Raw genomic sequence first — 22644 nt, forward strand, 5'->3', positions numbered from 1 at the left:
GAGGGAGAGGTGGTGAAGATTAGGAAGGAAATGAAGCAGAGTACAATGATAAAGATAGTGATTATATACATGTGACAAGAAAGTGTGTTTTGTTTGTTTCCCATCTCTCTTAGGTCTAGCTCCATTATTAGATTTTTGTGGTATTAAAAAAAGACACAAAAATAAAAGAGAAAAAGTTTCATTTGCTCCCAAAAAAAAAAAGAAGTTAGGAAGGCAGTTTACAGTGGTTTAATAAGCTGTTGCTGGTTGAGTAAACCCTGGTAGAGCAGTCACAGTTGTGATTCTTGGGTTTAGTGTCTGAGAAGCAAAGTAAAACTAGTGTAGCTCAAAATATTAGCTCTGCGTGGTTTAACGGTCTCTCAGCCCCTTAGTGACAGAACAGCATATAAACATTGTAACATACAATTTCTTCACTGGAACCATCGCCCAACGGTGGCCTGCTGTGGTAATATTGACCCTGCTTTTTATCAGCTGACTAAGAAATCAATGACTTGAATATCATCAACCTACCCTCTAGTCTGCTCTCTGTATAATTATCTCTGCCTTCTTAACGTCTTTCCTCTGTCCCTGTTTTCTCTTCTGTTTCCTGAAAGATTACATCCTCTGTGTAGCACATCAGCTGACCAATCAATACAATGACTGATTGAGGCTCTCTCACCATTTATCTTTCTGGCTTTCTTCTTTCATCTTTACTTTCAAGCAAATGTCTTATATTTCTCTACTTCCAACCCTTGCAAGGGTTCTTTCCATTTATTCTAATACTTTTCTCCTCATGTGTTGCTTTTTTGAACATCATGTTCCTCCATTCAATCTTGTGCATTTCTCTCTCTCATGCACAGGGAAGGAAAACACAGAACCATGTTGCTCTAAAGCATAACCTGTGCTGAACAGGGGAGGAGGAAGAGGAGGAGGTGAAAGAGAGGCAAGCAGACAGGGATCTGCCAGAGCTCCCGGTTTGTGGCCCCTTGCAAACTTGAAGCAATGGGCAACACAGCCACCAAGTTCCGCAAGGCCCTTGTGAGTGGTGATGAGGCTCTGGCATGGCAGCTGTATGAGGGAAACCCTCAGTTCAGGGACAGCCTGGACCCAAATGCATCATACGGAGAGCAGTACCAGCACAACACACCCCTGCACTATGTATGTCGCCACGCCATGACACGTCTGCTCAGGTAAAACACTGGACATATTTGAGAATTTAATTGAATTTAGTAAAAGTAATTTTTGAATCTGTGATGTTTGATGTTGTCAAGCAGTTACCTAATGCATCATTCAATAGAAAAACAACTAGCTGTGTGTCAGATTTAAGAGATCTCAGAGAAAGATCAATTTTTCCAACAAGTGCAGAAGGTCTACAGAAGCCTGTCACATTTGTAGTCATTGTATGAAAATGGTATTACAGGACATGGGGACATACATTAAATGTAGCAAAAGTGAAATTCCATTGCATTTAGATCCTCAGCAGCACTTTGTCTGCATGAAATAAACCTGCAATTTATAACCCACAAAATGGGTTATAAACTGGGTTGCACACCTGCAGTAGCTACAGGAAAGAGGTTTCAAATTGGTCTTTGCCAGAAACCTAATGCATTTTGTTATAATTTAAAAACAAACAAAAACAAATTCTGTGTATTTATTTCTGTGTTCTGTAACATTACCACACACAGTTAAATAACCAAACCTGGAGTCCAGGTTGTTTGCATCACTTTTGAGTTGTGAAAAACATTGCTAATATCCCCCTGCTGTTGTGAATGCAGAGATACAGTGATGGATGGAATTGTGTGGTGGCGATCAGGGACTTTAGCTTTCTGAACACATCTTATGTAGCTGAAGCTCTGTCAAAGTCTATTGTTACCTTTGATTCCTCCATGCTTCAGGATGAGTGAAAGCTGACATTGCCTTCATGTGTAAAGAGGGTGGGTTTTTGTTCCAAGAAAGTTTCAGCTTCTGATGCTGTTTTATCAGGCCATCATATGAATCACTAGATTATGAGCAGGTGGATCACATTTAAATCTCACGCCAAAAATGGATCTATATCATTATTTTTAATATTGAGCGTTTGATACAGCTGTAAATCTGCTGGTGTGTTGATTGAGCTGAAACTAATTGGCATTGTGGTCTCATGTTGGAAAACTCATGTTCGAATTTTATTAACTAATATTGGATCTCCCAAATTAAAATAGCTTTAACAAAAAAAAAGCACCACTCAGGACAGCAAACTGTTTTCTTTTGCTTCTGCTGGATAAGTCAACATTTACAGAAGCCATGAGGTGTTTATAAACAAATTGTGATATGAAAACATGTTACAGCAGATAAGCAAATGAGAGTAATAATCTGAGTAGGAGACGGTCTGTCTCCATGCATTGTGATCCTCTACAAAAGGTCAAAATAAAGAAACCAAAGCAGCTCTGGAAGAGACAGGCACTCTGATATAAAAGCCCTGCTTCACAGTGAGGTTCTTGCCTGTGGAGAAGCAAGCTGTTCCTAGGTAGTTTTGGATGTTAAGCCAACATCTAACTAGAAGCAAGCAACTGGTTGGGTTTGGTCAAAGAACTGTATGAGAGTCTTGTTGCAGGAACAGACTTAAATGTTAGGCCTGTGATAACAATTGTGCAATGTTCTCTTTAGCATAGACTAATAAAATTTTTAAAAGGATATAATACAAAAATACTTCAAATCATGTTTTATGTTCTGAAAAATGCAATCAGAAAGCCTGTGCTCTCAACTAAGGATGTAGACGTAGATTTAATCTAATGGGAGCATAAACATCCATCTTGAAAGAACAGATACATTTCGAGAGTCTGTCTCTTACCAGTAACCTCCTCTTAAGTATCTGCTCCTTTTTTGTGTAGATTTATAGATAATATTTTGACCCTGTGTTGTAATCTTTTTCATTCTGTGATGAATGTGCATTGCTAAATCACTGCAATGACCCTGAAAGCATGTTCACTGTATAGATACGATTTTATTTGCTTTTACACTTGCGCGAAAAGGGTGCACACAGACACACATAACAGCATCCACTGGACCATCAGCAACTTTCAAAAAGACAAGGAGAAGGAAAGAGAGAAGCTAAGCGTAGCCACTGCCTAAAATAAAATCTTCAAAGTAAAAGAAACACAAGAAGGTAATATGCTACAATAAGCTGTACGAAGTATAGATCGAAATGTTTATTCTCCTTCTTCTCCTTCTGAACACAACTTGCTCAAATTTGACCCCCTTAACCCCCGTGAAAAGTTGCGAAACTTGGCAGACACCATAATCCCGGCGAAAAAAGCGATATTCTATGGTCCACATGCACTTCAATGCAAAAGATGGCTCTACAGCGCCGACAAATGAATTAGGTCTCGAATGTGTACCTTTACGTAGGACAACAAAATTTGGCACACATGTCTAACGCCTCAAGACAAGTTAAAAAAAAGTCCACTAAACTTCTGTTGCCATGGCAACGGGGTGTCCGCCATCTTGGAGTTTACACCCGTTTAGTTCATTTAAGCGCATTGTTTATGTCCATAGAAATACATTAGATCTGCACGAAAGTTAACAGCATTAATCTGGTCCTTAACCCGTTGTATTGTAAGGAGGGGCGGGGGTTTCAGCATGAGGATTGGACCCAATGGATGCTGCTTGCGGCTTTTATTATTATTATTTTTATTATTATTGTTATTATTAGTTTGTTCCTCCTGAAGAGGTCATTATTTGGCCAGCCACGACCAAAACAGCTGATTCCATGAATCCGTAGCCTTCCTCTTTTCCTCCTCCGAACACCCTTTGCCTTTCTTTCCATGATTACAGTGGAAGGTGGTGGTTGAGTTGTTAGAGGAGGCTGGTTGAAAAGGCCAGTCAATTATCTGTGCATCTATATGTGTGCACACGGGCATGTTTTTTTGGTTTTTTTGGGGGGGGGGGGGGGGGTCTGTGACTCTGCCACTGCTTAATGTGTCTGAGTCCCAGAATATTACACTGTGAATCAATTGGTGTGCTATTTGTGTTCCTTCCTACTAACCTATAATGGACCAGAGAGGCGTGCTGAATGTAGTGCACTGCTTCTGATAAGTATCAGAGGAAATGCTTGTTTGTTCCAGCAGTTCAGTTGGACAGAGACAAGTGGAGGATTTTCAGACAAAACAAAGCCCAACAGTGGACAAGCGTGGGCTGATAAATGCCTGCTTTTCACATTATTTATAACACATCTTTGTTTCATGCTTTTTCACACTCTTCTAGTTGTCTGTGGGTTTACCAGCTAATAATCCCATGAGATGTGAAAACTGGAAATGACAAGTACACCTATTACTGGAAAAATAGGTGTGGTTCAGGAAGTGTAACCCCTCCTCCACAACAACTTAGTAGTCAATCTTAGAAATATGTGAAAAAGCCAGCTATCTCAGTTGTTTTAAGAAGCAACTACATAGAAGACACTTCTTGGGGAGAAGCCCAGTTCCTTTTTAACCTTGCATTAAAACATCATCGTCTATGAACAAGCTCAGTCAGAATTCAAGATGTATTTGTACAGATTTAGCACCTCCGCTGAGGTTTTCTACTGCCACTAAGTAGCTTTATGGTATGAAGTGTTTGCGCTTCATGAGAGCAGCCGAAAAGGTCTCTATTGAACTGATATTAGTGCCATTCATGCTGAACATGGAGCTTTGTGTGAGTATATCTGTGTAGAGGTGGAGGGTTTTGGGTTTGCATTGAGAAGGAATAATAAGTGATTATTGCATTGTGAGTGCTCTGCCATTAGAGCAAAGTTGCAGGGGCGCCTGTCTGACAGGATAAGAGGGTCAAAAAGGGTAAAGCAGGCCTGCACAAATATTGAAAAGATTAATACCTATCTTCAATATTGTCTATTGCTGCATCCAAAAAGGAACCACTGGGGATTACCCAGTGGCATCCTATTTTTAAGAGAATTTGCATTTAAAAGAATGAAACACTCATTCATTATCCAAAAATCTTTTTTCTTCCTCTACAGGTTTAGCTCTTAGATGGTGTTCAGCTAACATTGCGGTCTTTAAAGATATGAAAATCCAGACAGTAACTGAAAAGGAGGGAGAAAGATATATAAATAAGATCAAATAAGAGTTGAAAGGTAATTAGTAAATGGAGGTTTTGACAGACAAATAGCAGAGAAAATGTATTTGGTGAACACCACTGCAGGCATATCCTGGCTTCAAATGCAAGCAGCATATCCATCAGTCCCCATGCGTTTGTGTAGACCTTCTAGCCAGAATATCTATTCAATTTAAGATGAACATCAGTGTTCAATTCACATCTGAACCTCCTGACTTCAACATCTTCCACACATAATCATATAGTTCTTCATCTTCATGAACATTTATCTCCCCCACCTTCCTCTTCCTGTCTCAACTCTCTGACCTGGTTTGTTCTCATTACTTTTACCTTTAATTTATTCCCCTCTTTCTTGGCTGCTTTGAAAAGGTCGTTCCTGTTCAGCAAAGAGGGAAATCCAAACAAGCGAAATGTGCACAATGAGACGTGCCTCCATGTGCTGTGCCAAGGCCCACAGATCCTGCTGCTGCCAGAGGGAGCGCTGTCACCACGGCTGGCCCGACCACAAAGGGACGAACAGCGCCGAACGGATTCCCTGCAGGTACAGACTCATAAGTAATTATAAACATTGTTCAGTTTACATACTGAAGTGGTGACTTAAAACAGTTTAGTCTTGCGAGGCCACCGCGCCCTACAAAACTGACTTGCAAATGTTGGTGTGTATTTGTTTGTTTACCTACTTTGCCAGATGATTCTGAGCTGGACTGGGGCCAGGCTGGAGGGAGGCCAGTATGAGAAGGCTAATGTCAATGCCACAGACAACCACCACAGCACCTGTCTGCACTATGCTGCTGCTGCAGGCATGAAGAGCTGCGTGGAGGTGAGGAAAAGCCCTACATTAACAAATTCATTCAAATTATTATGATATTCCACATTTTCTGGAGGGATTATTTATGTATTTTATAACTGGATGCATAAAACAAGTTATAGAAACTCTGCATCTGCATCAAGTGGCCCCTTCCTCCTTGTTTTTAAAGATTTTACAATTTTACATATAGTGGGAACCTTCACTTCCTGAACTGAGCAAAAATGAATCGCAGCTTTTTGCCTTTTTTATCATTGTCGGTTTTTTATGTTTTCTTCTTGATTTTAAAAACACAAACTTTGCACATCTCTGTTGGTCCCACTTTGTCACTAGCTAGTCTTATGTCTGCTCATCTTTGCTTTTGTGTTTCCTTATCTGTTGTGTTTGGTGATAAATAGGGCTGGGGCGATATTCTTTTCTCACAATTTTTACTTTGCTTTTTAAACAGCAGACCATTTGAAAAAGTTACATTATGACCAAGTTTAAAGACTATATCACGATCCAGATTTTAAAGATAAAAAAAAATCAACTGTCAATTTTTAAGATTTATTCAGCAGCAATATGTGAGAACCAGCTGTTTGAACTCTTGTTTCAACACCTTGAACTGCATATAAAAGTGCTGGTTTGTGAGTGTCTGTGGGCTTGCGGCTGCTGTACGTTTGGCTGTCAGCTCTGCACTTACCTCAGGATGGCGTCTTGCTAGGTGGGCAGTAATGTTTATTGTGTTACCGCAGTATGCGACATGTGCATTACAGAATTTACAAATAGCTTTCGACATGTCCAGCTCTATTTTTCCCTTCAAAGCAAAAAATCCTAAATGTGTCCACAGTTTTGACTTAAAATTTGATGGTGGAGGATTTATCTCTGCGCATTTTTGCAGGTTGCCTGCCATTCTCCGTCTTCTGTTTAAGTGTTTTCCAAAACGAATATAACGTTTTGTTACTAGACAGTTGAAAAGAAACATTTTGCCCACTATTGGAGAAAGTGGTAACTTTTTCTCTATATGGCATCTAAGCATATAAACATATAAAATTGAAAAATAAAATCAATTTTTGACCCAAAAAATCTATTTAAAATCGTAATTTTTTTTTATGTGAAACGTTTCTTTTCTCCCACTCCCAGTGGTAAATCTGTTGTTTTACCCCCTTAAAATTGTTCAGCCTTTTTATACTCTCTTCTGTTATTCCTCCGTCTAGCTGCTGATCCAGAGCGAAGCTGATCTTTTTGTGGAGGACGAGGACAAGCTGACGCCATGCGACCATGCCGAGCGCCACCACCACACCGAGCTGGCTCTCAGCCTGGAGTCGCAAATGGTTTTCTCCTCCGCCTCAGCTCAGCAGTCAAATGCAGACGCACATGGTGAAACCAGACTGCTGCAATACAAGGAGGTGAGACCACAGTTACAAGAGCGATGGGTTTCCTGCTGACTGAAGTTATTTTTACTCCTTTTTGTCTCTGTTGTGTCACTGAATCTTGTATTGTCATTGGAGTGGCAGCATTGTTCCATGAAAATAATTAACTCCTGGATGGAATAGTTTTTAATGCTAACAGTTAGATGATTATTGTTCTGATTTGTTTTGATAATATTTCACTACGACATAGAGACTGTGACTATTTGTGTTTCTATTCATTTAGTTGTTCTGCTTTCACAACGATAAACTAATTACTAATAACTTGCAATTGTCTGCAAAAGTATGTGCAGAAACATGTACAAATTGCAATATTAGATTAAATTTTGTTCAATTTAATCTTCAGACTTTCATGGTCATAAAAGTCAATCTTCGTCTTTAATAAAGTTGTCTGAAATGCATAAACTTCCACTTGCTGAAGGACTGGAAACACAGACTCCTCGAAAGCAAATTGGGAGCTTTTTTATTTGCACAAGCGAAGAAATTAAGGTACAAACGCTCAGTGTTTATAGATGCGCTGCTAGTTTTGAAGATGATTACAGTAAACAGTGAGGACACCTATATTTAGGCCATCCTTTTTGCCAGTTTTTGAAGTAGCTGTGCTAAACCATATTCATCAAGTATAGGATTTATTTTTGCTGACTTCAGCTAAGAGGCGTTGTTTGCCAATACACTGACTTCAGTAGCAGCAGCTTTAAGCTTGTTTGAGTTGTGTATGCCTCGTATGTTTGCATTAACATTTGCTGTGCTCATATGGTCACCATTTTGTCAACAAGCTTACCTCTTGTTGTCTTGTTATAGGTCACAACTTAATGGTTTTTACAAGTATGATAATGAGTGTGTACATATGCACAGAGGGAAGCAGCACTGCAGCTGCTGCTAACTGATAGCAGTTTGATCTTTCTTCCTGCAGCCAAATCCATGCTAATACATAATCTTCTTTTATTCCTGCTCTGCATTTTTTTTCCCCACAGGATGATTTTCACCTCCTTAAATGTATCACAATCTAATAATTATAAGAATTCTCATTTTTAATGGAGCTTCGTTTTTCTTTTCTTTTTTCCCCTTGCCTTAAAATGTTATGGTCTCACTGTTTGAGGTCTGTTTTTCTTTACCCTATTTTGTCTTCTCCTTATTCTGTTGTGTCCCTGATATTTATCTGTTTTTGTCCTTCCAGCCTTATGAGGGTCTGAAGCTTCAGGATCTGCGCAGGTTGAAGGACATGCTGATCGTAGAAACAGCAGACATGCTGCAAGCGCCCCTCTTCACTGCTGAGGCTCTGCTTCGGGCACATGGTGGGTGTTTCACTGTGATGTCTTTAACATATTTCCCTGCGTGTCTAACTCTGTTTATAATTGCATGTATAACTTATTCCTCCTATCAGACTGGGACAGAGAAAAGCTTCTGGAAGCCTGGATGTCAGATGCTGAAGGTTGCTGCCAGCGCTCCGGTGTTGCCATGCCAACTCCACCGCCCAGCGGCTACAACGCCTGGGACACCTTGCCATCTCCCCGTACTCCAAGGACCCCACGCTCCCCGCTAACTCTCACTCTCACCTCTCCCACCGACAGCTGCCTCACACCTGGAGAGGAGGGCCTGGCCACGGTGAGAAGTGTTGCAGTTGCTGAAATCAAGTTGAAGTTTTGATTTAAGAATATTTGAACAAGAGAAAAAAAAAACAGAAGAATTGTCAGTTCAACCTTCCTGTCTGCGGGCTGACATATGCACTAACAGCTGTCGTTGTCCTGCTCTTATTGTTGGAGAGGCTGAGTTGAATTTGTGTCAAGTCTGTTTGGCAGTGGGTTAATGTTTAATCCTCCTAGAACAAAGAGGGTCAGAGGCCACCTCACCAGCAATAATTCTTTGTACTCTTTGTACTCATACATAATCATTAGGCTCTTGTCCACTGTTGGTGCTGAGGCTTTTTCATATACTAATTCAGTGCATTTCCAGGCTGAAGTTTACAAAAAAGTTAAGGTGTCACATTTTAGAACATTTACATAGACTGAAGTCATGGATATTTAGCCAGTAGATGGAAGTGTCAAAGTTTAACAAGAAAGTATGTTCCAAGTATTGATGGCACTTGGCAATTTGACTTTTTGAACGGATATTCATAAATATTGGAATGAATTTATTTTAGCTCCTACCAGTACTATACTAAGTCTGCCTGTCCAGGAAAAGTCTTAGTCCAAAAAATCAAAGTCAGTGTGATTTTTGTTTTTGTTTCCTGCAGTGTGGAATCTGTCTCTGCTCCATCTCAGTCTTTGAAGACCCCGTTGACATGTCATGTGGTCACGAGTTCTGCAGATCCTGCTGGGAGGGGTAGGAACAAGACTTGGTTTATATCTCTTGTGTTGGATCAGGTCTGTTTCACTTTTCCTGTGTGTGTGTGTCTCAGATTCCTAAATGTAAAGATTCAGGAAGGCGATGCTCACAATATCTTCTGCCCAGCCTATGAGTGTTATCAGCTGGTGCCCGTGCATGTAATAGAGAGTGTGGTATCCAGAGAGATGGACCAGCGATATCTACAGTTTGATATCAAGGTACAAACACAACATGCATAATGTTCTGGGGGTAAATGCTCGCATCAGAAGCAGCATTTTCCTTCTTTTTTTTTTTTGGTTGTTCTACTGCTTTTGAATGTTTTTGTGATTTCTCTTTCTCTCCCATCTCTCTGTCTTCCCTCCGAATTCCAGGCATTCGTGGAGAACAATCCAGCCATCCGCTGGTGTCCTGCAGCTCGTTGTGAGCGAGCAGTGAGGCTTACCCGGCCAGGCCCCGGGGACACTGACCCTCACAACTTCCCATTGTTGCCCTCCCCAGCTGTTGACTGTGGCAAAGGTCACCTTTTCTGCTGGTAAATGTCATAATTTATTATTAATTACATGAATATGGAAATGTTTCTACTGTCTTAAGTGTAAGACGTAATAATTATGATCATGTTATTATCGTATATGTAAGTGTATCACATAAATCACACTGTTTTCTGAACTCTTTGTCCTCTTTCTAATTTTGTCTTTGAATATGACATGTGTTTTATTGTGCTGCGCTTTAGCTGCTGCATCCATTATATATGATGCATCTTGTTTTCTGTTTATCATTGTCCATGTCTGCAGGGAGTGCCTTGGTGAGGCCCATGAACCATGTGACTGTCAGATGTGGAGGAACTGGCTTCAGAAAGTCACAGAGATGAAGCCCGAGGAGTGTAAGCCTGTGCTTGTTTTGTTAGTGTTTCCAGGAATTTTCAGCACTAACAGGGATCACTTTAGCTGCAGCGCTATAATCTGGCACCACAACAAGTCTGTTTATAGCAGCTGTCAGCACTGTCCACCAGGGAGTCTCTAATATATTTATGGTTATGCTAGAGTGTATCTTTAGGGCAGGTGCACTACAGCAGAGAAGTTGCTAATGTGTTTTTCCTGCAGTGGCGGGTGTGAGCGAGGCCTATGAGGATGCTGCTAACTGCCTATGGCTGTTGACCAACTCCAAACCATGTGCCAACTGCAAGTCGCCCATTCAGAAGAATGAGGGCTGCAACCACATGCAGTGTGCCAAGGTTCGCACAAATATTGCATCTCATTTTTTAACATTATGTAAAAATTATGGTCATTAGATAATTGTGTAATTAATTTGAAACTGATGACAAACACTGCTGCTTCTCTCTGTGTATAGTGTAAATATGACTTCTGTTGGATCTGTCTGGAGGAGTGGAAGAAACACAGCTCATCCACAGGAGGCTACTATCGCTGTACTCGCTATGAGGTCATCCAGCAGCTAGAAGAGCAGTCCAAAGAGATGACTGTAGAGGTATAAACACTCACACTTTTACAAACTACACACTAACAGTTCTGTGTGCTCAGATGGAAATATGAATTTTTCACTTGTCAGTTCCCCACATTGTTTAATATTTTTTGCACATACTAACACATGCACCGAACCCTCTGAATGACATGTAGCCTCGTGTTTTTTTTTGCAGGCAGAAAAGAAGCATAAAAGTTTTCAGGAGCTGGACCGCTTCATGCACTACTACACTCGCTTCAAAAACCACGAACACAGTTACAAGGTATAAACTCTCATTTATAACGATGTGTAACTTTCATAACTGCAGGTGCACTTCACATTTATATTGCATTTTGATGATAAACGCAAGTTGTATGTTTGTGTCAGCTGGAGCAGAAGCTGCTAAAAACGGCTAAAGAAAAGATGGAACAGCTGAGCAGAGCCTTCATTAGCCGTAAGTGTGTTAGACATCTTGAGAAGTTAACTTTGTCTACATTGAAACGCCAGTCAGTGAAAAGTGAAAATCTTTCCTATACAGGTGAGGGCACTCCTCCAGACACTCGTTTCATTGAAGATGGTGTGACTGAGCTGCTGAAGACGCGGCGTGTGCTGAAGTGCTCTTACCCCTACGGCTTCTTCCTGCAGCAAGGAAGCACCCAGAAAGAGATATTTGAGCTCATGCAGGTAATCTGACAACTTTGAAATGTAAAATGTTTGTGTTGGGTTTTTAATATTTCTGTCAAAAGGAGGGAAAAAATATTCCTCTGTTTAACTCTTTTCCCTTTTCTAATAGATGATTATTCAATTATGCTAATTCTTGTAAACAAATTTGAATCACCAGAGTTAATTTTATTGTATTTAAGGTGCCTAAAAGGGGTTTAATTCAAATTATCCCTCACATTTTGCCAACAATTGTTTTATGTGCAATTTGAAATGAAAGTCATTGGTTTTTCTCTTGTCTTCACGTCTTCTTGTCTTCCCAGACTGACCTCGAGATGGTGGTGGAGGATTTGGCCCAGAAGGTCAACCGGCCGTACCTGAGGACACCGTGCCACAAGATAATAAGTGCGGCACGACTGGTGCAGCAAAAGAGACAGGAGTTCCTGGCATCAGTAGCCCGTGGTGTTGCTCCCAACGATTCTCCTGAGCCTCTTCGCAGGAAGTAATCAGAAACCCTCTTAGAAGTGGTCTTATTTTTACTTTTTTTTAAATAGACATTGATAGAAATATGGACCACTGATTGCTGTAGGAAGTGGGGGTGGGAAAGCAACCTAACCCTCTGTTAATTTATGTTTCAGTTACCCAGGAGGATCATGGGATTGGGAGTACCTGGGCTTCGCCTCCCCTGAGGTAAACATAAACACCTTTTGTCACTTTTAAACACTAACGTACATGTTCTGCCAGCCTTTTAGTTCACGCTTCCTAAACTTGCGCTTAGTGTGTGAGCTCTTGTTGATGCATGACTGCGGCGGCTGCTGACATAATTTGCTTATATGTGTTAAGATGGGAAGTCGTCACTCTGTGCTGGGAGCAGGAGATCAGAGAGACAGACAGTCGCAGGTAATGCTCCAAGGCGTCCTGGCATATTGTGCAAATGCCTGAGCAAGATTCTGTTTTCCATGTATAGGACCCTAAACCTGCTCAAAAAATATGTCTCACCAGAAAGCTGCCTTGCCTTGGTTTTGTAATGACCTAGCTCGAATGCCTTTCTGCAGGATTATGCTGATATCCAGTACCGTCGGAGACACAGACCACGGCGCAGAGGAGACATGCTAAGTCTGCATAACCTCAGAAGCAGCAGCAACACACCAGAGATCAACAGGAGGAGTGACAACACAGGTCTGGCAGGAATTTCAGCTTGTGAATTAAAAAAGAGCAAATGCTTGTCCAAATATTAGTGAAGGCACATTTCATGTTTTTTTTAGGGTTTCTACCAATCCTTAAAAATTTTAGCATGTTAGCAGCTATTACAGTGTAACTAAAAAAAAAAAAACCTTTGAGTTTGCATCAGTTAGACGAGGCAGAAGAGACAAAAATGGGGCCTTCTGTTGTCTGTGCAAGATGCTCTTCAAACTAAAATACTCAATTGTGAAATACTAGTCTTTTATGAGAAAGCATAGCAAAATAATCTCTAAATCCAAACTTGCATCAGTGTGTGAGTTGTATTTAAAAAATCATAAATGTGACTCAACATCAGCAGAAACCCCAGTTAGCGCTGTATTTGCACAAACTAAAGAACCCTACTCAAGCATCATTTCTTACCTTTATTAATAACTTTGACCTGTCACTGCACCAGACAACCAGCAAATGGGATTTTGGTTTATTGCTCCATCAATCCGGTCCGATCGAATCCGCGAGATCACTGGGATTAATTTATAGTCGAGCCACACAGAGCAGGCCTTGTTTGACTGTGATCATTTCTTTGTTTCAGATGGCTCAGAGAGAAATGAGGGTCACAGAAGAGCACTGGGCTCCCTTGATGAAGATGACCCTAACATCCTTCTAGCCATTCAGCTATCACTTCAGGAGTCCCGCAGAGAGCGAGGACTGGAGGGCGGGGTGGAGTTGGAACATGGACTGGATAGAGGCCATGAGAGGAGGTCAGGTCTAGCAGGAGAGCTGGCTGATATTGCTTTGCACTCTCGCAACCCAGAGGCTCCTCCAGGAGCCAGAGGCTCATCCTTTCCCACTTCTCTTCTGGATCCTCCTCGTCCTCCAAACAGGACAGATTCCACCTCTCAGCCATCCATTTCTAACTCCATCCCCCTCCCTCCCCCTCCTCCCTCCCTCAGCACAGAGCTGCTGGAGTTGGGAGATAGCCTTATGAAACTGGGGAACATAACCACTCCATACGACCTGGACACACACTCGGAGGAGCAGCTCTGCTCACATCACACATACAACCACAGTGCACTGACTGCTCCCTACTCCTCCGAACCTGCCTACAGCAACTGCAGCCATAGACGAGATCAGAACACACCCATGCCTCAATATGTGTTCGATCATATCACCATCACGGATCCCCGTTATGACAACAAAGAGCAGAGTTACTGCCACCCAGCTTCTCATTTAGTTGAGGCTGAACACACTGCCTCCTGCACACTTGAACGCACTCAAAACTCCATGCGTCCTAGTTCATATACCCAAGAACATGCATATGAGAACACTGCAATACCAGAAAGCTCTTACCACCCCTGCCCTGAGCCCAGTATCTCCTACGCTACAGAGCGTCCTGCCACGTATGCTCTTGAACAACCTTTTAGGTCAGAATCTCAACCACCTGTCCAGTTGTGCCTGCCATCTCCAGAGCTTGAGCCGGAGCTGCTGCTTTCACCTGTGATTCCCCCCGGAGGCCCTTTCACCCCTAGTGATCCTCAAAGCCTGGAGGCATTGGACCCCACAGCCAGTGCTCAGCTGCTGGACAACATCATGGCCTGGTTTAACAGCAACATAAACCCCCAGAACAACCCCCAGAGCTTGGCTCTTATCCCCTCCCCTCCCACCACAGAAACAGACTCCTCCCCTGACACACACACTGAGGCTGAGGGTGAGACCTCAAGGGATGTGACCCCCACCCCAGTCTGGCAGCCCCTGGAGGGCGAGCTGGAAGGGGATCAAGGGGAGGTAAATCGGCAAGCATCAGGTGCTGTAGGTGTGGAGGGCCCAAAGACACTGAGGCCTCACTCTCTGGAGCTGGAAAAAAGAGACACTGGAGAAGAGAGCGTGGGGGCAGGGTGTGTGGCTGAGCTGTCGCTGGACGAAGTGCGCACACACCCATCCTCACGCTCCCTACATGGAAACAGTCCAGCACACACTGCCCCAGCCACAGAGAGAGACCTGGACCCTGTCCTTCAGTTAGAGGGAAACGGGTCACCTGAGGAGTGGGAGGAACAAGAACACTTGGTGTGACAGCGACAGAATAATGTAGAGAAACGGTTGAGCAGACTAAAGAAAGAGAAGGAAGATGAGCTAAGTAGATCAAAGAAAGTGATTCTGAGGGTTGATCGTTTACTGTATCTATCACACTGAATAGAGAGAAGACAGACAGCTCTGCAGACTGTCTGGTAAAGATGTCACATGCAGTTGAATTATTTTAAGTGCATTTTATCTGTTGTGAAAACAGGCAACTTTTTCTTTAAAACAAATGAGTATTTAAAACAGATTTCATCAAAAGAAAGCTACTGATATCATTATACATAATATGCTCCAATGTTTTTTTGTTTGTTTTCTTTTTCTTATTTATTCCCCTGCCTTTCCTATTTATCTCCTCAGTTTGATCAGGGTGAAGTTTTGGTGCTGATATCCAAACTTGCCTCATATAACAACACTTTATCAACACACTAACCCAACCACAAGCCTGTTCGGAGCTCCGAGAGCCAAACAAGATGACGGCTGTATACTTGGAGCCTGTTTTAGCGTGCTGTACAATCAGAGGGCCTGATTCAGATTTGGACCTTCATGCACAATGTGCCTGTTTTGTTAGTGCCAACAAAGTGCTGATTGCTCCTGTCAGTAAGAAAGATGAAACGCCTGCTGGCTGCGTAAACGTCACACTGGTAAACATGCTGTAATGACTGTTTAAGGTGATGTTTTCAGATCTCGTCCCTCTGCGCAGGAAGGTTTCCTTTACAGAGCAGCTTAGTGAGGAGTGTGTGTGTATGCTTGTTTTAAGGTGGGTTTGAACTGTGTTTTTGCTGCTCATTGCATCACCTGCTGCACATTTCTAAATGCTCCTTGACCATCAGAGGTGAGCATCGGTTGTATGGTATTTGACTGACGGTGGCTCAAAAATTTATTTCTATGTCTGAAACTCTAAACTCAATTTGCTCTACTCCTGAATTTGTCAACAAATTTCACAAAACACATGAAAACTGTTAAATGAACCTATACATCGTACAAGTCTACCAGAATATAAGTCATTTTATATTTCTATCTAAGGTTTGTTTCATTCAACATTGTCAAAAAATAATTGGTAATTTGTTTAAAATTGTAGCAACATTGTTGAGAAAAAAATGGCAGTTTGCTAAAATCATTGACAAAAGCAAGTGACATTTTCTGAATCAGGAGAAATATAGAATTCATGTTGTGTGTTGAGAATATGGCTGTTTGCACCAAGAGTTTTGCACACTGAATCTGAGCCAAAGCAGCCATCAGAAATACTCAAAATAAATCAAATTATGCTGTATATCGTATCTGGTCCACTCGTGATGGCTGGTACAGTATGGCAGGACCTGGGTTGGGTATTCACTGTCATTTATCTTTTATCCTTTTTTTTAATATATATTTCTAATATAGATGACCATTCTTTTAGTTGAGACCACATTCATCTGGTCTGTGCCTTTTTGTTTCGTTTTTTTATATTTATTCAAGTCATTTGTTTTAAACAACGTAGCCATTGAGATGTAAATGGAGAGTACACCACTTGAATTCACAGGATTTGTGATTAAATGACTGGTTTATTTTACTTTAAATAAGCCCCTAAGTAACTGCACCTGTGTTATGGCTGTTTAGTCTGAAGCTGCTTTGAGGCTGACTGAGAAGTTTTACACTAATGAACAATCATTCATCTGAATGTTTAAATCTAGTTGACCTCTGATTTCATAGGCATTTCACAAGTGACTCCCAGATGATCGTTCAGCCTTGGGTTTATGATTAGCTATGTTTACAGGGGAATAAAACACTGCCTGCTGTGATGAGAAATCAAACTTGTTTTCATCAAACCTTTAATGGCATTGTGTGCAAGAACAACTGAAGTGTCATAGTTTGGGGATTTAACCTTGTTTAACGTAAAATTTGAAGTGATGAACCCTAAAAACCATTTAATGTATTAAGGATGCAATGATAAGTGCTGAAAAGATTTTACGTACCAACTGTATTGTTTTATAAAAGCCTAGATAAATGGCAGCCTATGGCGTTGCTGGTGTTGACTGTAACATTTTAAGATTTATTCCCTGAAACATGCAATGATCTACAGGACTGTACACTTTTCATTTACATTGTGTGATCATGAAAGCATTGAATCTGTAGTTTTATCTTACATAATCACGCTGTTAATGTGTTGCAGTAATCTACTGCAGGCAGGAAACACCATGGAGAAATCCTGGTTTTATTATTTTCATTTGGAGGTTGACTGATGGTGTGAATGAATGGTCCTTTGCCATTTTGTGCTCCATACGTTGTCAATAATTTAATTCTCCCTCAACCAACAACTTCATAATTATAAAAGAAATTGCACTCTCATAGAATATACTTGATACATTCCCCGCTGGTCTCAAGAAAGGGTTGATGTGTGGCCAGATATATGAATGAAAGTATCAGTGCAAAGTTTACTCTCAATAAAAAGACCTGAAAGTGTGTGTTTATTGTTTAAATTCTAAATCTCATGCCTCTTTAAAGGACGCTACCTATAAATTATTTTTTTTTTATAGATTTTTTTTTTTTTTTATGTCTTTTTGATGAAGGATTGACATTGTTTTTCTGCAAGTAAGTTGAAAGTAATTTCAAAAACACTTTTAGCCTTTTAAATGCTTTAAATGTCAAGCTCCGTGTAAACTTATTTGTCAAACAGGTTTAAAATTCAACCAATAGGTGGCAGCAGTGTTTGCATTTTTTTAAATGTTTTTTTTAAAGATTTGTTTTTTATTAAACATGTCAGTTACAACAAACACAAAACTGAGCAGAACATCAGGACAAAAAGTAATCAACAGGGAAATGAAGCAATAACAAGGGTAGAGCACAAACATGTCTCTAAACAGTTCATAGGTTTTAAGTCTTTAGAGTTATTGGAATTTTTAATGCACACAAAATACTTTTCAAAAACCACCTATGAAAATGGAGAGGTTTACTGTTAGTGAATTTACATTTATGAACATAAAATTTGGCCAAGAATAGTATTAGACTAATGAATGAAATCTTTTCTCCTTAGTGGTGAACACTGCTGCCATCTACTGGTTCAATTCAAAAATATGTTTGAATAGGAAATATTGGGGGGGGGCGCGTCCTTTTGCAAAAGCGTAAAGATGCCAGAATTTTTAAATATAGACACGTCTAAGACAAATAGGGAAGAGTTTCAGAAAAGCTTCAGCAAAATATGCAGCAGCAGGTGTCGATATCCATCGTATAATTTTAAACTTTTTTTTTTTTTTACAAATACTACATATAGCAAATACAAGACTGGAACAGTGAGGACAAGACAAAAATGTCATATAAGATTAATTAGTATTCTGTTCGATGCAGAACAAACAAGGACATGAGACGAAAATGTGACAAAAGTGCTGGATATGTCTTCGTTGTGGACACTTACGTCGTGACGTAATAACAACGCGACCAGAACGTAAGTGGTACAACAGCGGCCTGTGTTTTCACTCGAGCGCTGTAATTTTTCTCTTTGGTGGAGGATTTATCTCTGCTGTCTGTCACCATCATGAAACTAGTCAGGTAACCATCTGTGAAAATGAACAATTTAACAAATGTGCCAACATAAAGTGCTAAAATCTGAATGCTGGAAGTAGATGGATTTTGATTGTACGCCAAGTGTTGGTGATGAGGCGGGAAGCGGTCCCGAATGAATGGGGATTGTCCAATGTTACAATACTCCGGGATTAGAAACAGCCCAGCGCAAATATATATGTTTGTTGTTTATTTCATAATTAAATTATTGTAATTTTATGTGGATTTTAAAGGATGGTTTAACAATTTTGGCATTCGCCGATCACGGCGAAGGCCTGATCCATCTCTGGCTATTCTCTGTATAGTTGGTTAGTTTTTACTGTTCAGCTATTGTTACTAGAGAAGTTTCCTTTTAATTTGTTTACTTCTGGAAAATTAACTAAAAAAGCTATTTAGTTTTACCCTCACTCTAATGTAGCACTTTGTTTTTGTGAATGAAGCTAAGCATCCATTAGCCAAAACTGGCTAATTAGCCAACTCCAGGGTAATCTCTTCTGTAATGTTATAAACCTATGTGAGAAATGCAAAATGCTAAGCCCAAAGTTAAAGGTTGGATATTTGTAATCCTGTTCAATTATACCCCTTAGGTTTTTGATGAAACTCAGCCATGAGACTGTTACCATTGAATTAAAGAATGGCACCCAGGTCCATGGTACCATCACAGGTAAGATCGAAGTATTTTGTTGACCTCTTACTTCATCCATGTTGAGAGGGAGATACCACAAAGCTCTCCTTTCTCTCTTACTCTCTTGTAAAAGCTCTCTAATTATATATGAAATGTTGCTATGAAAAATTATTAACAAGGACTGGGACTTGATGTTATCAATTCTATCATCTGTAATGCCTCTTTATAGTTTACCTTTTTAATTCCTGGTCCAGTTCTCTATGAGGAAACAAGGATACAATACAAATTTACTATGTGCGTTAAAAAAACAAAAAACACATCATTCTCAAGATAATCAATTTTAAGTTTAGCATCTTTGTCAACTCCACACAAGCAGTGTGAAGAACATGATTCTAATCAATAATCTCTTTACACTGATGGGTACTAAAACTACAGATCCAGTCTGAAAATTAAGAAAAGCTCCAGATGTTACTTTAAGAGAATGTAGAAAAACACCTGCTACTAAAATGTGATCTAGTTAGTGAAATACTGCCACTGCACTTTATTCAATGCAACTAAAGGATAAATATGTTGTTGTAGGTTGATGCAAACCACATGATCTGAAATCATTTGAATTATATTTGTAACTGTCTGGATAACAACGCCAGTTCATTTTTAATCATTTCAACATTTAGATTGAACTAAATCAGTAATTTACCTGCTAAAGCCACTTTTTTTTATATAATTTTTTTGTAGTGGAATTGTTACAGATTTTAATAATTTTCATTCATCTTTTTTTTCTTCAACTCTCATACTACTGCACATGAACAAATGTAAACAACCACTAATTGTTTTCCATATTACATCAAAATACAGCCTTGAAACATTGTGATTTTCCCATCACTGATGTTTTATTATTGACTTCAAAATTTATTTCCCACTGGCAAAAAAGTACTCAGACTTCACATATGTTGTCAAGTAAAATACAAGCACACAGAAAAAGTAAGTAAAAGAAACATTACTTTGTGGTAAAGTTAGGATTATACACTCATGTGATTGGGATATATGTTGCCATGGTTAATTATTGTAGATTGAAATAATTGCCAGAAACAACTGGAAAAAAACCATCTTGGATCGACTTCTATTAAACACTGGTTCTGAACTATTATCACTGTGAATTTTGCTGGTAGTTATTTTTAGTGGATTTTTATATTTAGGTGTTTCATTTTGATTTTTCTTTTTGTAGGTGTTGATGTGAGTATGAACACCCACCTGAAGGCGGTGAAAATGACCCTGAAAAACAGGGAGCCCACTCAGCTGGAGTCGCTCAGTATCCGTGGAAACAATATTCGCTACTTCATCCTGCCAGACAGTCTCCCACTGGACACATTGCTGGTTGACATTGAGCCAAAAATCAAATCCAAGAAGAGAGAAGCAGGTAAGGAAAGTCAGAAATGTCCCATGGTCTTTCTTAGATCTATAGTTAATGTCTGTTACATTTAACAAAAGACATTTTATTGTTTAGTATTTACAACACTGATGTGTTTTCTTGTATTTAAAGTCATTGCAGTATTTTCTCCAGTCACGAAAACTGTGTTGTGTAAAACTCCTTGGTTTGAAGTTTAAAAGCAATCTGAGTTTATCACAGATCTCTAATTAGTTCTGCAAATGTGAATTTTCTTGAGGCAAAAAGACAAAAATGTGGAGTGTCTGTTAGTCTTCCTGTGAAGATTGTGCTTAGGGGGACTAAGCCGAGAGGCACATGTTCCCCATATTATGTTTGCGACACCTGAAGTAAAATCTGTTTTACGATTGCTCTGATGCGTTTTCATCTTTTTTTTTCAAGAAAATGTGATTTAGTGGTGGATTTATCTGCTGTCAACTGTCTAATTAATTAAAAGCTGATGGTTTGGACTCACTGATGACTTTGGCACACGGCTGTGGTTTAATCAATATGGAGTAATAGGAGCCGTCAACATAATGTGTTCAAGCGAATGAGGTTTTAGGGACTCTGGTGTGCTGAATCTTTTCGTTTTGTCAGTTGCTGGACGGGGACGAGGCAGAGGACGAGGACGAGGGAGAGGAAGAGGACGAGGGCGAGGCGGACCAAGGAGATGATTGCGAGGCCTTGTTTTTTTTTTTTTTTCCCTTCTCTTGCTACCCCACTGTTTGTACAGGATTTTTCCATTTTTGTCCATTCTCACAGGGAAAAAATGTTTTTCAACATGCTTTTAGTTAATTTTTTTTCTTATTTTGTACATTAAATTTCATAAGAGGTAATCTTGACTCTGGGCATTTAGTTCAGTTTCATTGATTGTCCTACTTTGTTTTCTGTACAATGTTGAATAAAATGTCTTTACACAAAAATCTACCAGTTCCCATGACAACTGTCTTGGCATGGATTATGACATTGTTTTAAGGTATACGTTTTTTTTTTAGTACAAACCAAGTGTGGCTGTAATAACAGCATGGCAAAGAGTTTGATTTGAATGAGTAACACTGATGGAAATTTGACCAAAGCCTTAAAGTTGATAGGTGATTTATCATATATATATAGACCTTGTCAAAAAATTTAATGGATAATATAAAATATCTAGATGTGACCTATGTTGCTATTTTAATCATATTATAGCAATGCAGTTGCCAGTAATTCTTGTAGATCTTTTCTAAGAAAGTGAAAATCAGTTCTTTCATTTTGATTTTGTACTTTTTAAACATGGAAATAGATGCTGCGCCACAAGAACATTAATTCGAGACTGTGTACCAATGTTTTATAATCTAGAAGCGTAAGTGCTCTTGAATGTTAATAACAGAGGCAAGTTCCAAGTAAAACAAGTTAAAGGGCAATTCAGATTTTTTTTTTTTTTTTTTTTTTTTGAGAACTTTGACCTTGATCACATTTGTAGTTCCTGATTAAGATAAAATAATATATAATTACTACCTGCAGATACACTTAAAATCTGGACTGATATTCAGCACAGAGTCCAGATTAAATCATTTGATTTATGAAATCTTTATATCTGTGAAACTGCAAAGTAGGCTGATTATATTACAATTTTATTTTTAGGAAATTCACATTTGGCTCACTTCATTTACTTTCTTTCACTTCATAGGTTTTTAAACAAATGTGTCATCTTTGATGATGACACAACTGGACAAGATTATTACAGACCAGTCAGACTTTTTTGCCAGCAGCAATCACCTGACTGCTTTTGTATATGTAGCGCGTTTGTCCCTGTCGGCTACCGTACAACTACATTAGACGATAAAAACAGCCGCTAGCTGCTGCTGTGTTTTGGTTCTTGGTTTGAGAGACTTTTCTTTTGCGGTTTTTAAGTTATAGTCAATTTTAGGCATAATAAAAAGAATATAGTTCTGTTTTTGTGGATAAATTTTACATACAAAATAGTGTTCGTATTAAAATAGTTAGCATCCACTATTTATCGGTTGCATTGGAACCGGAAGTAGTTAGTAAATATAATGAAATATAAATTAAATGAACCAGAGCTACATTTTTTTTTCTAAATCCGTAT

General features: G+C 39.6%; 2 protein-coding genes across 2 annotated transcripts; both read left to right on the top strand.

Annotated features, from left to right (window-relative positions):
• The first annotated feature begins 914 nt into the window (after positions 1-914).
• Positions 915-15876, top strand: LOC306769733 (ankyrin repeat and IBR domain-containing protein 1-like). The gene is made up of 20 exons (XM_079258428.1): positions 915-1169; positions 5434-5605; positions 5753-5884; positions 7066-7257; positions 8456-8573; positions 8663-8883; positions 9512-9600; positions 9677-9821; positions 9975-10135; positions 10395-10483; positions 10704-10834; positions 10951-11085; positions 11255-11341; positions 11446-11512; positions 11597-11742; positions 12042-12220; positions 12357-12408; positions 12562-12618; positions 12774-12897; positions 13490-15876. The coding sequence occupies exons 1-20, from the start codon at positions 982-984 to the stop codon at positions 14965-14967; spliced, it is 3963 nt and encodes a 1320-aa protein (XP_079114554.1). The 5' UTR covers positions 915-981; the 3' UTR covers positions 14968-15876.
• A 2509-nt stretch (positions 15877-18385) lies between these two features.
• Positions 18386-21472, top strand: snrpd1 (small nuclear ribonucleoprotein D1 polypeptide). The gene is made up of 4 exons (XM_079258622.1): positions 18386-18495; positions 19095-19171; positions 20358-20549; positions 21153-21472. Exons 1-4 carry the CDS (start codon positions 18482-18484, stop codon positions 21227-21229), a joined length of 360 nt encoding a protein of 119 aa, XP_079114748.1. The 5' UTR covers positions 18386-18481; the 3' UTR covers positions 21230-21472.
• The last annotated feature ends 1172 nt before the right edge of the window (positions 21473-22644 follow it).

The sequence above is a fragment of the Telmatherina bonti genome (genome assembly GCF_933228915.1).
Source record: "Telmatherina bonti genome assembly, chromosome: 19".
In the NCBI taxonomy this organism is placed as follows: Eukaryota; Metazoa; Chordata; class Actinopteri; order Atheriniformes; family Telmatherinidae; genus Telmatherina; species Telmatherina bonti.

What these genes read in the sequence shown, in the direction of transcription:
- snrpd1 (XM_079258622.1), top strand. An exon ending in GGTCCATGGTACCATCACAG is followed by an intron (nt 19,172 to 20,357) that starts GTAAGATCGAAG and finishes TTCTTTTTGTAG; the next exon opens with GTGTTGATGTGAGTATGAAC. An exon ending in ATCCAAGAAGAGAGAAGCAG is followed by an intron (nt 20,550 to 21,152) that starts GTAAGGAAAGTC and finishes TCGTTTTGTCAG; the next exon opens with TTGCTGGACGGGGACGAGGC.
- LOC306769733 (XM_079258428.1), top strand. Translation starts at nt 982, where the DNA reads ATGGGCAACACAGCCACCAAGTTCCGCAAGGCCCTTGTGAGTGGTGAT. An exon ending in GCCGAACGGATTCCCTGCAG is followed by an intron (nt 5,606 to 5,752) that starts GTACAGACTCAT and finishes CTACTTTGCCAG; the next exon opens with ATGATTCTGAGCTGGACTGG. An exon ending in AGATATTTGAGCTCATGCAG is followed by an intron (nt 11,743 to 12,041) that starts GTAATCTGACAA and finishes TTGTCTTCCCAG; the next exon opens with ACTGACCTCGAGATGGTGGT.